Below are 15,960 nucleotides of genomic sequence, written 5' to 3'. Positions count from 1 at the left end.
CATTTCATTTCATCAGTCCTCCCTTTATGTATTAATGTGACAACCCAATCTTCCCCTCCATCCTCTCTGCTGGAATCATTTCCTCACGTTTCCTTGGGGGTTGTGTAAACCTAAACCTCACTCGCCTGCCCTCCCACAAGCCCCTGCTCCCACCGCGCCACCCTTATGGCGGGAACACATGTCTGTGTACCTGACTGGGGACAAAACCGGACATGTGGCCTGATGTTTTAGCCATTTGGTGCAGGAGACACGTCTGTATTTAACATACTGTGTGCACTGTGCTCATTTCACATGACAGCCAAAGACCATGACATCATTGCGACTTCCTGTTTGGTTACATTTTCAAGTTTGAATCACAGAAAGCCAGTATTTTTGTTTGCCATATGGGAACATGTCAATCACACCGATATGTGCATTGCATCTGGAAATGATTACGAATTCTCACCGTTTCTTAGATTTAAGGGTGGCGCTCTGAGATGTTTCTCACAGGAAGCTGCTTTGTGTTGGAGCAGCATGTGGACTGCTCCCTATTTCTCTACGGGGTCTTCTTCCAGGCCTGTGCGTCTAAATGCCTCTGATTATTCTTTGCCATAAGTGCGCTTGCGTTGCATTTTAAGCGTGCCGTCCGAGCGTTGAGCGTCTAACTTGATTAACGGCGACCCTCCGTAAAACCGTAGCCTCTTTGGCAAAAGTTGCTACTGTACTGGGCCCTGTGCACAGAGGGAGCCATTGTGGGCTTCCCTGCTCCTTAGGAAAGACCCTTGAGCCATGAAAAACAGGATTTCCTCCCGTCTCAGTCTTCCGTCCTCCCATTTCCTCCTTCTATAGTGCGTTTATAAAGCAGCCACTCACAGCCGCAGAGACGTCGCACCAGGCAGCACCAGGCAGCACCAGGATCAATGTACTGTTGTGTGTGTCATACTTCATCATCATCACATTTCAAAACCTTTCAGAATAGCAGTTAAACTATCAATCCATCCAGATGTGTCAGCCCATGTGAACATCCAGTAGATTCCATCATCATATCAGCTCCACCCTGAACACTGTCCTTTGAACAATGCACCTCTGTTGTGTCGTCTGTGATTGATGGCGGCATTTGCTGTGTGTCAATACTATTTCTGAGGAAATGATCAGGGAGCTGAAGCCAAGCCAGAGAAACAAGACGGAGGATCTGGCGACTGGTGGAATGCATTGTGTGTGTGTGTGTGTGTGTGCGTGTGTGTGTGTGTGTGCGTGTGTGTGTGTGTGTGTGTGTGTGAGAACCTGAAATGCAGTAAAGGGACTTTCCACTTTCCCTCCGTCTTGCGGTTCTCTCACACTGAGAATGTCGATTTCACGCATGCAGCCTTTAATTTCCCCATTGGACAAGAGACAAAATGGAGCATATGTCTTTCCAGGTGTGACACATAACCTCCGTATTAAAAGTTAGGAAAAGATTGATGTGTCTGTCCGCCCTCCACTACAGCGTGAAGTTGCAAATCCAGATGATTGAAAACAAATGTAACCTTCCTGTTGGACACTGGTCACTCTGTCTCTGTGTTTGTATCTGTGTCTCTCTCAAAGACAGATTGATCCCTGGACATAATGGCTGCTCTTGTCTCTGCAGGTGATCCCCTGCAGGTAAAGACGGCGAGCAGGTGAGGCTCTCTGATGCTGTTGGCTGAGGTTGATTGGGTTGTGGCCTGGTATGCTTGCTTTGGCGTGGCACCGGGGGAATTCCACCATTCATTTCCTCGCATACAAAAACTCCTCTTCTGTTTCCTCTATCATTCTCTCCCCGGGAATTTTCCCACCTTCCCTTTATGTGCTCATTTATCTTTATTTGTCTTTCACTTGCTTCGCCTCTCTTGTGTAATATATACTGTAAACTCATTTTTCTCCCGCTCTCATAAGGGCTCTGGACCCGAGGTCTTCATTACAGCTTATTACACTCTTTCATTCCACTTTCACTTTGCTGTCTTTAGGCTCATCTGCTCATGTTGCCTTCTTATTTGCTACAGGAAACACTCTGATACAATTTAACAAACCTGAATCCTGGTCCATTATTGATTTTTCTCTCACTGTAGATCATTGTGACAAATAGTATCTGCCAAAGTACTTTACACAAGAGGAAAAGAAACACACACACACACACTCTCACACACACCAGATTACTCAGGTACAACCTCTGAGTCAAATCAAAGCACAGCTGTGGTGAGATTAGAGCGCATACCTCCACCAAGGCTGAGACATCCTACAGCAAAATCTCGTTGTTTTTCTGATAACAACGATAAATGGGATATTTTTCCAGATTTATCTCTGTGAACATTTAAGAAATATCAAAACTGAATCAGCTTAATCAAATCTATTGGTTGTCGAGTTTCTCACCTTATTTATGTACGTACAACAATTCCATCAATCTGCCCCGAAGCAGCTGAGAATGTTATTTATGAAGAAATTGGCATCAATATTGAGAATCACTCTATTCCCACTATGTTGAGTCATCATTCTTTCAATTTCAAGACCCTTAAAAGTTTGTAATCACATTAACAATCAAACAGGAGGCTTTTCATCGGGCGGCTGTTTCCCAGACATCAACATTTGAGATCAACACTGGATCTGTGTGAGTGTGTGAGTCTGTGTTGCACATTGGAGGGGGGAGATGTAATGTTATTGTAATGTGTTCCTCTTCACACACCCACTCAGGCAGGTGGCTGTAACTAAGCCTCCCCTCGGGGGTCCGGTTAGACAGCGAGCAGACCAGGACCACGCAGACCAGCTCCAGACCTGAACCCCAGCTGCTCTATTCCCCTGGGTTTGACTCTGACCTGCTGCTCTCCACATCCACATCTTACTGTTATACTTAAGCAGCTGAAGGTGCAGAAGTAAAAGTGCTTTTGTTCATTCATGAAGTTCGTAAGGAAGAACGTCAAATTCTTTCAGGGAGAGTTCACGACTTGTAAAGGCGACTTCATCGACCGTTTGCCATTTTACAAGTTGTAAATTAGTTTTTTCCTATACCACTTGAAAGCAGCATGAATCTTCTCCCATCTGTGGAAGTTCACTAGAAGTAAACCCACGAAGGAGAACATTTTTGAGGACAGATTCTTCATAACACAACAGATTTGGATCACAACATGAAAAGTGGCATGCTGGGTATTTTGGGCTTTTAGGACACGCCCATATCTGGTTTGTAGGGTGATGTTAATGTCATAGTTACAGTAGTTATAGAAACGACCCACATTCACGTTACTGGGACGTGTCAAACGTGGCAATGCTTCACCTCCGGGTCCAATCCAGCCTCTCTGTTTTCACTCAGTGGATTTATTAGTGATGACCCTCCATTCTCACCTCCTTCACCGTGTCACATCACATTCTCGACCTCATGCCTTCACTTTGTCTCTAGTTTCCTGTGTTTAGCTGCCGTCTGGGGACACTGAGTACTCCTGTAGCTGTCTCGTCCTCCGTACTCAGCCGTCCACCCGCTCGCCCCCTCACCGCCTCGCAGACATTCCTCACAGCGTCTCCTCGCTCTGTCTGAAGCTTCTCCGGACAGCTGGGTCTTGAGCAACACGATCCCTCTCTGGCCAATACGGCCTCAGCCAATACTTTGCGTGTGCACGTGTGCGTGTGTGTGTGTGTGTGTGTGTGTGTGTGTGTGTGTGTGTGTGTGTGTGTGTGTGTGTGTGCATCTTAGACATGAGAGGTGTCACATTCATAAGATTCCTAACCGGAGACATTCTATCTGTCTTTGGGAAAACATCACATTCCTCTGACATATGTAAGGTTTCTACTTCCAGACTATTACTCTCTATCTTTATGTGATCTGGAGATAAAATTCAGTTATAGTAATAAACAACAGACTTATTGTGAGTTGTTATCAGAACACAACGCCATCTTGAGTTCCTGTGGGGTTAAATGAATCCAATCTAAACTTCACAGTGAGTTTAAAACTTTCCTGCAAGAGCATTCTTAAGATGGAAACAGTTTCATATTGTTATGATCTTATCTGAATCCAATATTGCGTAATAGGATTGCGTTTATCAGTTTGTTGCGTGGCGATCACGCGTAGGCAGAAACAACTGAAGAGGTGAATCTGGGAACTTATTTCCCCCGTGACTCAGCAGACAAATATGGATGTCCAATAAAAAACACAAACACTGTCGTTATGGGTACAGATGACAGGAGAATGACGCCTTTGTGGACAGGATGAGGGAGGGGTGGGGGGGGTTCAGCCGGTTTATCACCAGGACCAGATCTGGGAATCAGATGACCTTTATTAAGTGGGAATCAGCAGTGGACACAAGCGTAAGTCACATGGATGCCTCCTCTATCTCTTTGTCCTTTCCTAATCCACTGACTCCTGACTATAGACTGAAGCTGACTATAGCCTAAACCATAACCTGAGGGTGTGTCTGAATTTGCTAAGCACTGAGGTATGCGTTAGGTAAGCACTCACCTGAGACCTGCATCACGAGGAGACAACTCAGACAGGTTACAGCACTGTAGGTTAAATCCATAAATCTGCTTTAAATGCACCAAAGTTTATACACAAACTAAACTCGAGGCTCAGTTCTGGGAAGTGATTATAACACGCAAGGCAATAGACACAATAAATGTGGGAAGGATCTCCAAGGTTGCTTGTAATCAAACAACACTTCCAAAAGCCTTTTTCCCCCCCAACATCCTGCCGGCCTCCGCTGTTTGGGTTGAGAAGCTGAGTATTTACGCGAAATCCGCCCGTGTTGTGTCCTGCTGGCGTCAGATCGGACGCCGGCGATGGGAGGAGACGAGGGAAGAGAGAAACCGTGATGTCACTGCGGCTTACAAGAAGCGACGCAGTACCTGTGAGGAGCGTGGGAGAGGCCGCGGTGAGTCAGGAGGGCGGCTGTTTAAGTGTGAGGTGAAGTGTGTTAACATGTGATACAGCTGCCTAGGAGGGCAAAGGTCAGCAGGGGGCCACAGCAGGGAACCTTTAATGCAGTGTTCCACCTGCTATAGGGGTCAGTGTTACAGGGCAGCGCCTCATCTGTACTTCTGACACTTCAGATCAGAAGGAAGACCGCCAGTAAAAGATTAGTGGTCAATCTCAAGCCATTATAATCACATTTAAAGATTATTGTCTCATCTTTATGAATACTATGGGACATTTCCATGACTCATATATGTGTGTTACAATATTTACCTTCACTGATAAATATAAAATGTCTGACACACCCATTTATTATCAGTGTAGATCATTCCACTGCAAATGAGTCCATAATCATTTCTTTCATTCTTATTTAATTATGATAACAATCAGTAAACTGTTATAAAGTAATGTAGGAAGTTATATTATTATGAGTTTTAATTAGTTTTACAGTTTAAACATACAACAATGTTTATAGTGTTAGTATCAGTATGAGTATTAGCATTATTAGTAGTAGTAGTAGAACTGGCACACACAGGCTCCGCCCCCCTGCCGTCTGCCCCCCCACGCTTCGCCGCCATAATGACAGCCTATGGAGGGACGACGCCATGCTTACATGTAAGGCCACGCTGAGATTGTTTACACAGGCGAAATGCAAAGAGGAAGACAGTGTGTGTAAATGTGTGTGTGTGCATGCAGTGAGGAGGATGTAGCGTCACATTTCGTGGTCAGTTCCGTTTTGTGGCGTCCACCTTCAGCCTGGAAACGCTGCCCAGGATCACATGGACAAAGTTAGGCAAGAATGAGACTAAAAATAGACACCACACACACACACACACACACACACACCTCAACTCCTGTAACCCCCTCCCCAGTGTGTGCGTGTGGCCCTTGGTTCACGGGCCAGAAGTGTGTGTGTGTGTGTGTAAGAGAGAAAGAGAGCGAGAGAGAGAGAGATTAAAGTGGTGCCAATTTGTAGAGCAGTATATTTAGACAGGAAGCCCGTGCGCTCCGGTAATACTCCTCAGATCAGGCTCACCCTTTGATTCGCTCATTGTAGCATGATCCTACTTCAAAGCCGCACGGACAGGACGGGACAGGACGGGGGGAGGAAGAGGGGGAGGGGGCAGCGGCGGCGGCGCTCTACACTTCATTACTGCTTGGGGAGATACTCAGCTTTCTGTCACCTCTGACCCTCGTAACACACTTCCACTCCACGGGACCCACAAGTGTCACGCTGGTGTGTGTGTGTGTGTGTGTGTGTGTGTGTGTGCATACGTGCTAGGGCAGAGAGGGTGAGTAGGGTGTCTCAACATGTTCAGCTGGACTTTATCAATGATGACTCTTTTATGGGGGTTGAATGATTTCATGGATGTTGGCTCTGTGTGTAATTACATAGGTGTGTACATAATGTCAGCCTTTTGAAAGATATCAGACCGGAAAGTGTCTCTGATGTCTGAAGACGCCCGATAACAGGCCACAAAGGCTTCTCATAATATACGAACACCTGCCGAGAGCTTTTAACTTCTGTATGGAACGTTCAGACATGTCGGCGTTAAAGCAAATCAATCAAATTCTGACGTTTTAGAAGAAACAATTCGGCATTTTTTAGCTCCGAAGAACCGGAGTTGCCTGTAAACCTGCCACACCTTTGGAAGTCATTAAGGTGCGTTCAAAGGCACCGTTAAGGCTTTTAAGTGATCCGTTCTGACCGGATCCACGTTGCTTATCAGCGATAAAGTGGACTTATCAGCTCTGGAGGTATGACTCCAGCATGACGCCCTCCCAGTGCCAACAAAGATCACATTCCACCTGACTGCAGCAGGAAGGGGACTTTCCTGTCCTCCACTCCTTTTTCACTGATGCATGCCTGGCATTTACTCAGACATCCTGCTGTTGAAAAGACGCTGAAGTGTCCTTGAGTGTGGACAACCGACAGACCAGAACCTCAGAATAAACACCAATCCAAATCGGAGAGAGAAAGAGAGAGAGCGCGCAATTATGTCAAAAACATGAATATTTATTCAAATAAATACACAATGGCATATTGAAAAAGTAAATAATTTAAACAACAAGCTGTTTGCCAGTAAAGCTTTTTCCTGGAAACAAATAAATTAACATATGCTGCATGGTTTTAGGAGTCATTCCTCCATGGAGAGCAAACTTGAAATTGTTTTGACGATTCAAGGGTTCATTCCTGTTGAAATTCGTGTCCGTATGTCTGTCGGGTGTCAAGATCAGCTGTCCGTCCTCTCAGACTCAGTCTCTTAGAGCTCAGCCCGAGCAATCCTTCATCTCCGGGACCGGATGACCTCGTCTTCCTTTTGGTCCGCTTATTACTTATCTATGGTCCACATTGACACTGGAGGGGGAAACGACATAAAAAGACACTTTAACACTTAAATTCCTTATGATCAGTCGTGGTTATACAAATCTTCAACACAACTTTAGTTTAGTTTCACTGAATGCTGTGTGTTGGTCCGTGTCTCACCATATGGTTCATGGTTCGAGTCCCGCCCGCTCCGCCGCGGTCTCATGGCGCCCGGGCCAAGCGCCGCTCCTGCTGCCCGGGAGACGCGCTCTCGTTGTCCTGACGCGTTTTAAAGTCCTCGATCGCCTTGCGGTTCTGATAATCGATCAGCGCCATGGTGATCACCGCGTTCCAGCAATTATCCTCCCCCGAACACCGGAAATCGATCTCCTTATTATCCGTGGTGACGATGGTGAAGTAGACGAACTTGCCGGTGCGCTCCACGCAGTCCACCTTCTTGATGGCCTGCAGCTTGAGCTCTTTGCCCCGGGTTCGCTTCTGCGTGTCGGCGTAGATGTTCAGGCTGTCCGTGGTCAGCACGCACGTCTTCCTCTTCCAGAACTGTAGCAGGTTGTCGCTCCTCTTCTCCAGCTCTCCTTCTTTCAGGACCTGGCACATCTCCGCCGCTGACATTTTCATTGTTTTAAAGAATTTGACGGTTAAGTTTCCCGTATGCGTGAGAGAGAAAGTGTGTGTGTGCGTGTGTTTGCTTCCCTGCTCTGTGGAGCCCAGAGGAAGGAGCGCTTGTTAATCCAGAGTGACGCTGAGGGTGAGCCGCGGTGGGGAGGTTTCTTTATACGGAGCCGCGGCCTCAGCCCTTCCCACATGACGTCACATGCTTTGGGGAATGTATCAACAGTTGCCTTGAATTGTGGAGTAACTCGAGGCTGGTGTGTGTGTGCGCGTGTGCGTGTGTGTGTGTGTGTGTGTGGGCGGAAGCTGTGGCGGGGCAGAGGAAGTCCTAACGTGGAGCTGATTACACCGCCAGCGTGTTAATTAGTAACACATCCTTCTGTGGAGATCAAACCCAATATTTGCCCGGTGTGCAGAGTGAATCACTCTGTAAAAGGTTCATTAGCAGATGTTTCAACCAGCTTTGCCCCCCAGTGTCCTACCTTTAACAGCTGATCTGTAATATTCTAAATAATTCTCCATTCAGGTTTCTGTTTCTATAGCATATAGATTCAAACATGAGGCAGGTCTAAGTGTGTGACATAGGCAGAGAAGAACATTACAGTTTGTTAAAATGAAATAGAATAGAGTTAGAGCGCTGCAGTACGTTTACATTTACAAAGAAAGAGACTTTTGACCTCCTTGTTGGGGTCAAACAGTCCAAAGGCTCAGTTTCCTGTCAGAGCGCCGAGGTTTCATCAGACTCCACTGTGACTCCACTGTGACATCAGCGCTTCACCTCAGGGGTCACAGAGGGCAGGGTGGCATCCAGAGTGACAGGTAGAGAGAGAGGGGGGAGAGAGAGGGAGAGAGAGGGGGAGGGGAGAGAGAGAGAGAGAGAGAGAGAGAGAGAGAGAGAGAGAGAGAGAGAGTGAGGGAGAGAGGGAGAGAGAGAGGGAGAGAGAGAGAGAGAGAGAGTGAGCGAGGGAGAGGGAGCAAGAGAGAGAGGGAGAGAGAGAGAGGGGGAGATAAAAATAGATAGACAGCCAATAAGTCATTTTACTGGTGAAAGAAAGAAAGAAAGAAGTCACAAACAGACGTCTAACAGCTTTGACAGTAAACGAAAATGGAAATGAAAAGTGTGTAATAAAACACTAATCTCTGGTATGAGTGTATCGGTGTGTGTGTGTGTGTGTGTGTGTGTGTGTGTGTGTGTGTCTCGTCTCCTGGAGCCTGTGAGAGGCAGGAGGGGGAGGAAGACGAGGAGGAGGTGGAAATGAGGCAGATGTCATCGCGTCCAACCTCACAGTCCGTTCTGACGCTAGCCTGCTTTGCCTGGGGTCAACCACACACACACACACACATACACACACACACACACACACACAACCTCCTTGACCTCCGTGTCCAGCTCAGGCCAGCTTTTGCCCGTGTGTGTGTGTGTGTGTGTGTGTGTGTGTGTGTGTGTGTGTGTGTGTGTGTGTGTAGGTGGCACCCACTTCAGTCTCTTGTGTCTGCCTCTTTATCTGTCTCCTTTTGGAAAAACAATCCCTACGCGTTTCCTCAGGAAGTGAAGTGTGGTTAGGCTCACACACTCCTCACACACACAAATACACACACACTCATTACCTAAATGTTTTGATGCCCTACTGGGACTCAAACCACTCCATGTACCCAGGAGTTAGTGGACCACCCATGGTGATTTACACATCAACACCCGACAGGCACACAGACATTTGCCAGTAACCATGGTGAGTCACTTCACACACTCTGTCAAGCAGTCTGCTAACTCCTGTGTGTGTGTGTGTGTGTGTGTGTGTGTGTGTGTGTGTGTGTGTGTGTGTGTGTGTGTGTGTGTGTGTGTGTGTGTGTGTGTGTGTGGTGACACATTTCAAACTAAGGAAACACACACGTCTGTGGCACTGACTCAACAACATGCTGGAGACTGGTGAGGGAGAAAGGGCACCACCACCACCACCACCACCTTAGATTCTCCCTGTTGCCTGACCGTGTGTGTGTGTGTGTGTGTGTGTGTGTGTAGCACTGCGGTGAAGACTTGCAGACGTGCCCAGGCAGTGACTCAGCGTGTGGCGGAGTGTCTTGCTTTTGGTTTGCTTGCCAAAGGAGAGCCAGGTGTGCGTGTCTTCCTCTCTTTCCGTGCGTGTGTGGGTGTGTGAAACAATACACTCTGAAATATGGTGTGTGAACACACTCATGTTGCCCTTGGTACATGTTGGTGACAAACACAAGGAAAAAGAAACCACCTGATGTGAAAATTTACACAAATACCGAACTTAGTGCTTAATATCGCCATGGAAAAATGACCCAGTCCCTGGACCATCCTACTCCCTGGTTGGTGCTCTCTGGTGGTTCAGGACAACTTGCTGGGTGGAGCTCTAAAGACCAAACATCTCCGATTGGTTGGATTCAAGCTTCCCAGGTCGACATCCTTCTGTTTTTGTCTGAGATCCTGGAATTTCTCACAACGACACACAGCGAGCCAAACCCAGGTGTTGCTACTTTCAGGTGTTTGAGAGCTCTGAGAGTTACGTGGCCCCTTTAATTTGACTCGGGAGTGTGTTTCCACGTGTCTCAGCCTTGTGGGAAAGAACATCTCATTCTGGAGGGAGTTGGAGTTGTTGGGCGTTTCGTCTGATCTCCCTGCGGGTGTGTGTGTGCTTGTGTGTGTGACAACCTTGGATTGGAGTTAGCGTCCTGTCCTCCGCTTGCAGCCGTCTCTCCGCATAGACGAAACAAAAGAGAGAGGAAGTGAAATGTCAGCGTGTCAGATGAAGGGATTAAAGGTTAGAGCAGATGTGATGTGATGGAGGAGTGTGTGAGGGGACGCGTCTGTCTGCGTGCGAGGGGACACGTCTGTCTGTGTGCTAGGGGACACGTCTGTCTGCGTGTCTCCAGCCTTGTTTACTTCAGTGTGACTTGAGGCTCATGGGTGTGACAGAACAGCAGGTGGAAGGACCAGAAAGACCCAGAAGTGAGAGTTCCTGTCTGGGCATGAAGCTGCTCTCATGTTGACTGTGACTCACTGCACAACAAAATACTGACAAATCACAGATCCATGTTTGATTGAGTCACAATAAAGCAGCTTTCATTTTAATATTGTGTGTTTATGCAAATACTTTACAATTAAAATGAATTTGGATTCTAAACTTGTTTGAAATATTCCTGTTATGAAATTGTAATTTTTTAATTTAATCAAATTGTTAATGAATTTAATTATTTAACAGTAACATTTTATTCATTTTTATTTTTATTTTTATTATTATTTATATTTTTATTTTTATTTTTATTTTTATTTTTATTTTTATTTTTATTTCTATAGTAATATTTAATTAAATAGTAATATTTTAACTTTGGAATTTTGATTTTTTTTAACACCCTGTTTATTTGCAGAGAAATGATCAATTACAATAAACTATGACATTACAACTCATTTTTTCTTGACACAGATTACTCTTAATAAAGTTGAGGCCAAAATCTTTCAGTTTAATTTGTAAAATGAAATGTGCAGAAAAGCATTGATGCATTACTGATCACAGTTTCAAGCAGGACAAACTCGTCATCAACTGATTCTCTCGACCTGGTAGCTGCTGTCATGCACGTTTCTCCACACAGTTGCATGAATTCGATGATGATGATGATGATGATGATGATGAAGATGATGAAGATGATGTGTGTTTATGCAGAGTATGTTTTACGCACATCATGTTAGCGGGAGAAAGCCGTTGAACTATACATAGTGAGGCGTAACAATGGATGATCTGACTGTGATGAACCGCTGACAAGTACAGCAGAGCCAGCAGGTAACAGCTGCTCACTGCCACACGTTTATGACTTTAGCCTCTCTCACACACACACACACACACACACACACACACACACACACACACACACACACACACACACACACACACACACACACACACACACACACACACACACACACACACACACACACACACACACACCTTGTGCTCTTGGGTGACATGCCCTTGTGATGAGACCCGGCAGCTATTTGAGGCATTGTTCAGATAAGCCCCGCGTGTGCGTGTCTGTGGCCACGCTGGCATTCAGCAGCGTGGGAAAAAGAACAAATGGCTGATAAGTGGAGCGCGGGGCCAAAACACAATGCTGCACGCGGAGCGGTTGGGGGAACAATGCAGAACGCAATGCATCGGGTCTCAGCGGGAGCTTTGGCAGTTATGATGCCAGAAATAAAGACGCTAAATGATTTCATCAAACCAGATATTTGATGAGGAGCCACACTTACATTTTTGGAAAATTTGACCAAAATATAAATCACCTCCAAGCTCCCACACACACACACACACCAGTGGATCCCCGTGCCCTCCAGAGTGTGTGTGTGTGTCACATTCTTTAGGATTAATTATAATTAATCGTCCAGTTTTAGCATTGGGGCCTCTGGGCGCCTTGAGCACAGGAAGCTTCCTCTTCATTATCAGGGCGTATGAGGTTTGCATCATTAATTATCCGCTCTGTGAAGGGAAAGGTGCAATGTTTTGGAGATGTGATCTGACGAGTCGCTCTGACAGTCCACCACCTGTGCGTTTGTGCCAATTTGACGGCATGAAGAATGGCAGGTATGCACGTCTGCAAGCTCTCTCTCTCTCTCTCTCTGGAAGGAATGCAGCGTTCACCGCCGGTCTCTCTATAGAACCACAACCAAGTCTGTGCCCGGGAACAGAGCCAAAGAGCCGCAGGACGCACAGGAATTAGATGTTAACAACTGAAAAAGCTGCTTTTACTTACACCTATAAGGCAATGGAAAGGTCTAGGTTGACACACACACACACACACACACACACACACACACACACACCTTTCCCTTTGCTCTCGTTATGTAACCGGTTTCATATTCTCTTGTCTTTCTCTCTGTGCTGGGAAGTGAAGCGCTCCGGTGTTCAGCTGCGGTGCCACGCCCAGTTCCCCTGCTCATTCATAAATCCAGGCTGAGGCGTTCTGCCATGTCACGCCGCTCCGATCGGGGCGTGAAGCTTTTTCATATTTTTTTCCCACACATACCAAGGCGGCCATTAAACTAAATAAGATTGGCTCGGTAACAGTAACCATTGTTTCATTATCGCACATACCTCTAGACACACACACACAGACACACAGACACACAGACACACACACACACACACACACACACACACACACACACACACACACACACACACACACACACACACACAGATAAACTAAGCGAGTGTGCGTCTGCCCGGTTTGGGTTGAGAAGTTTTCTGATAACGCTGCTTTGTTTTATTACTTTTGAACAAAGCATTCCATTTGGGATCAGGATTGGGATCAGACCCCATAACCTTCCGCTCTCGCGTGGAGTTTCACTGGCAGAGAACTTTAGTTTCCTGTTTGCCTTTTTTCCTCCTGCATCACCCTGACTTTCCTCCCACAGCCCCGTGGACGCAGGCCAGTCAGGTAGATTAGACATGCCCAGTGCATGCTGGGATACACTCCAGCTCTCCTACCTCTTGGGATCAGAACGAGCAGTTCAAAGAAATGAATACATGAATTGTGTTACGAGCTCCAGCGGCCAAAAGTCTTCTGTCTTTCCACCGCCTGACGCCCACGCACAGCAGCCTGACAAGGTGATGTGAAGGAACTTTGGCCCGAGACGCAGGAAAGGATTTATTGTGTTTGTCACACACACACACACACACACACACACACACACACACACACACACACACACACACACACACACACACACACACACACACACACACACACACACAGGTTTTAGTCACAGCCTGGCCTCCCCAAGGACACGGATCCTTCTGAACGGTTCATCTGTGTTTACCGTGAGAGCTCGGCCACACACACCAGGTGCAACCAGGAGCGGTTACAGGGTTTACATCTGAAAGAATCAAGGCCATCAATCAGCCTAAAAATGGATCTGTTAGTCCCATTTCAGCCATAATGAATAAAGTTAAGTCTAAGAATGAAATATGCATTATAACATCCAGAGAACGCCACAAGTTTGAAGCCAAACTGAGGAGAAATGTTTTGTTTTATCCATTTGTGGCTTCTACAGTTTGGAAGGAGGCTCAGATGACACTGGAGGAGTGTCCAGTGTGCGTGTGCGTGTGCATGCATGTGTGTGTGTGTGTCGTCCCGGAAACATCAAATTCTGACTACTGATTACAGATCGCCGGATTCTGGATAATGAGAACTCAGTGGTCTGTGTGTATAGCTGTGTGTGTGTGGGTGTGTGTGTGTCAGCACCACCTGTAACACTATCAGATGGACGAGGTAATGGGCTCTTTATCAGGCTGCCAGTTCACTTAATTCACTTAATCACACATGTGGATAAAGATGAGAGGATGGCAGACGGAGCAGGACGTCATTTGGGGACAAACCGAGCAGTGTGAATGGTTTCCTTTGTTCCGCTCGGCACATCTTAGCCCCTTTTGATGTCAACACACTCATTCCTTCTACATTACATCCTCAATTCTTCCCAGGCTCCCAAAACAGGAAGAGGAATCAATCGCCCCCTCCGACTGGTCAGCACCACCACAAGTGAGGGAGGATGGAAAGATGCTTTTCCGCTCTAACGGAGGATCCAAGTGCAGACAGTGAGGACACAGTGGCTTGCTCAAGGACACTTCAGCAGTGCCAATGCGTGCAGACACACAACCTTTTCCCACTATCTTCTAATCAGAGGCCTGCAGAGGATCACATTCAGACCCCCACCAGCTGACTCCTGCAGCTATGACTGAACACGTGACCTGGCACTCCTTAAAGGCGAGGTCACACTGCATCCACTCAATCCTCTGGTCATTCTGTGTAAATACAGGTGCACACACACAGACATACATACATATATACACACACACACACACACACACACACACACACACACACACACACACACACACACACACAAAGAGCAGCCTGATATGAGCAGAGCTTCAGAACAGTGTGTAGGTGTATGTCGAAGATCTCCAGAGATTATTAAAACAAAGATACTCATCTTTGTTTCATTCCATTCCATTCTTCCTCTCTCCACATTTCTTCTCTTTTCTCTCCATCATAGCAGTCGGACTAAAGCCAGCGCTGTGTTTGCTGCACTCTGAAGTTATAAATTTAAAAGAAGAGCTTGTGAGAACTTGGTAAATTGGAGCAAAAGTGAGAAATCAGGCTCATAAAAAAGCAGAAGGCGATTAGAAACCATCATTATTTACAAGGATGTTTCTGCATTTAAGCTCTGATTTAACTCAAAATGTCCTTAGAGACGAATACATACAGACTTATTTAGTATTTATTGAGTATCGTGTCCATCTGTGAGGGTTGATTGATCATTTCTGAGCCAGACACAAGGGAGAAAGCAAGGGCTGTAATATTTTTAAGGAAGTACTTGGGCTTTAGCAGGAGAAGATGACATCATATGAGCTTGTGGAAGATTCTGTGGCGAGCAGAGGAAAGGACTCTAAAACAGGCAACTATTGTACTTCTGGGCTATGACTTCATGCTTTACGGATCCATCTTGTTGGAAGTCTTCCTCCATCCTCCGTGTCTGACTCATCCTCACCACAAGGAGTAACAGCCGGCCTGCAAGTCGGTGCCTTGTGGGGTTCGACTGCAAACTAATGCCTTGGGTCAAGGGCTCCGGCTCCATTTTACTACATTAAGTTGGTGTGACAGTGACACCTTAGGACATCCAGTGTTCAGTCAAAGCCCAATGTTAGCATGGAAAATGTAATCAAGCCATTGTGTCGGTGCGGCCCCACTGCACGGTTCCATTTCCCTCGCCGAGTTACTGACGGCAATTAGTTCCACGCACGCACAATCAGACTCCTTGTTACAGCGAGGCGGCCGTCAGACTCCCACACAGCAGCCTCGGCATGAATAGTGTGTGTGTTGTTCGCGGGGGCCAAATCCCCAAAGTTACAGTAAGACACTGGATAGAGTGTGAGTCTGTGGTTTATTCACTGTGGAGATGTGAAGGATCAGAATGCGCTGCTGCCTACTCCGAGGGCGCTTACTGTACCTCCGCCAAGGCCGAGTCGTCCTAATTAGGAGTCCGTCTCTCTATGGAATTTGACAGGTTATTGATTAGAGGATGATCAGCACAAAAATAGACGATTAGATG

The 15,960-nt window shown here is 46.5% G+C and overlaps 1 protein-coding gene across 1 annotated transcript; it reads right to left on the bottom strand.

Annotated features, from left to right (window-relative positions):
* Positions 1–6,887: 6,887 nt before the first annotated feature.
* On the bottom strand, positions 6,888–7,962 carry phlda2 (pleckstrin homology-like domain, family A, member 2). The gene is made up of 2 exons (XM_076169361.1): positions 7,380–7,962; positions 6,888–7,250 (listed from the first exon to the last, which is right to left on the bottom strand). The coding sequence occupies exon 1, from the start codon at positions 7,836–7,838 to the stop codon at positions 7,422–7,424; it is 417 nt and encodes a 138-aa protein (XP_076025476.1). The 5' UTR covers positions 7,839–7,962; the 3' UTR covers positions 6,888–7,250; positions 7,380–7,421.
* Between the last annotated feature and the right edge of the window lie 7,998 nt (positions 7,963–15,960).

The sequence above is a fragment of the Genypterus blacodes genome, unplaced genomic scaffold (genome assembly GCF_046128005.1).
Source record: "Genypterus blacodes isolate CSIRO-AG114 ecotype Tasmania unplaced genomic scaffold, CSIRO-AGI_Gbla_v1 ptg000015l_1, whole genome shotgun sequence".
Classification (NCBI taxonomy): domain Eukaryota; kingdom Metazoa; phylum Chordata; class Actinopteri; order Ophidiiformes; family Ophidiidae; genus Genypterus; species Genypterus blacodes.
Note: the sequence above shows the minus strand (reverse complement) of the source record. Positions and strands in the feature narration are given on the sequence as shown.

What these genes read in the sequence shown, in the direction of transcription:
- phlda2 (XM_076169361.1), bottom strand. Translation starts at nt 7,838, where the DNA reads ATGAAAATGTCAGCGGCGGAGATGTGCCAGGTCCTGAAAGAAGGAGAG.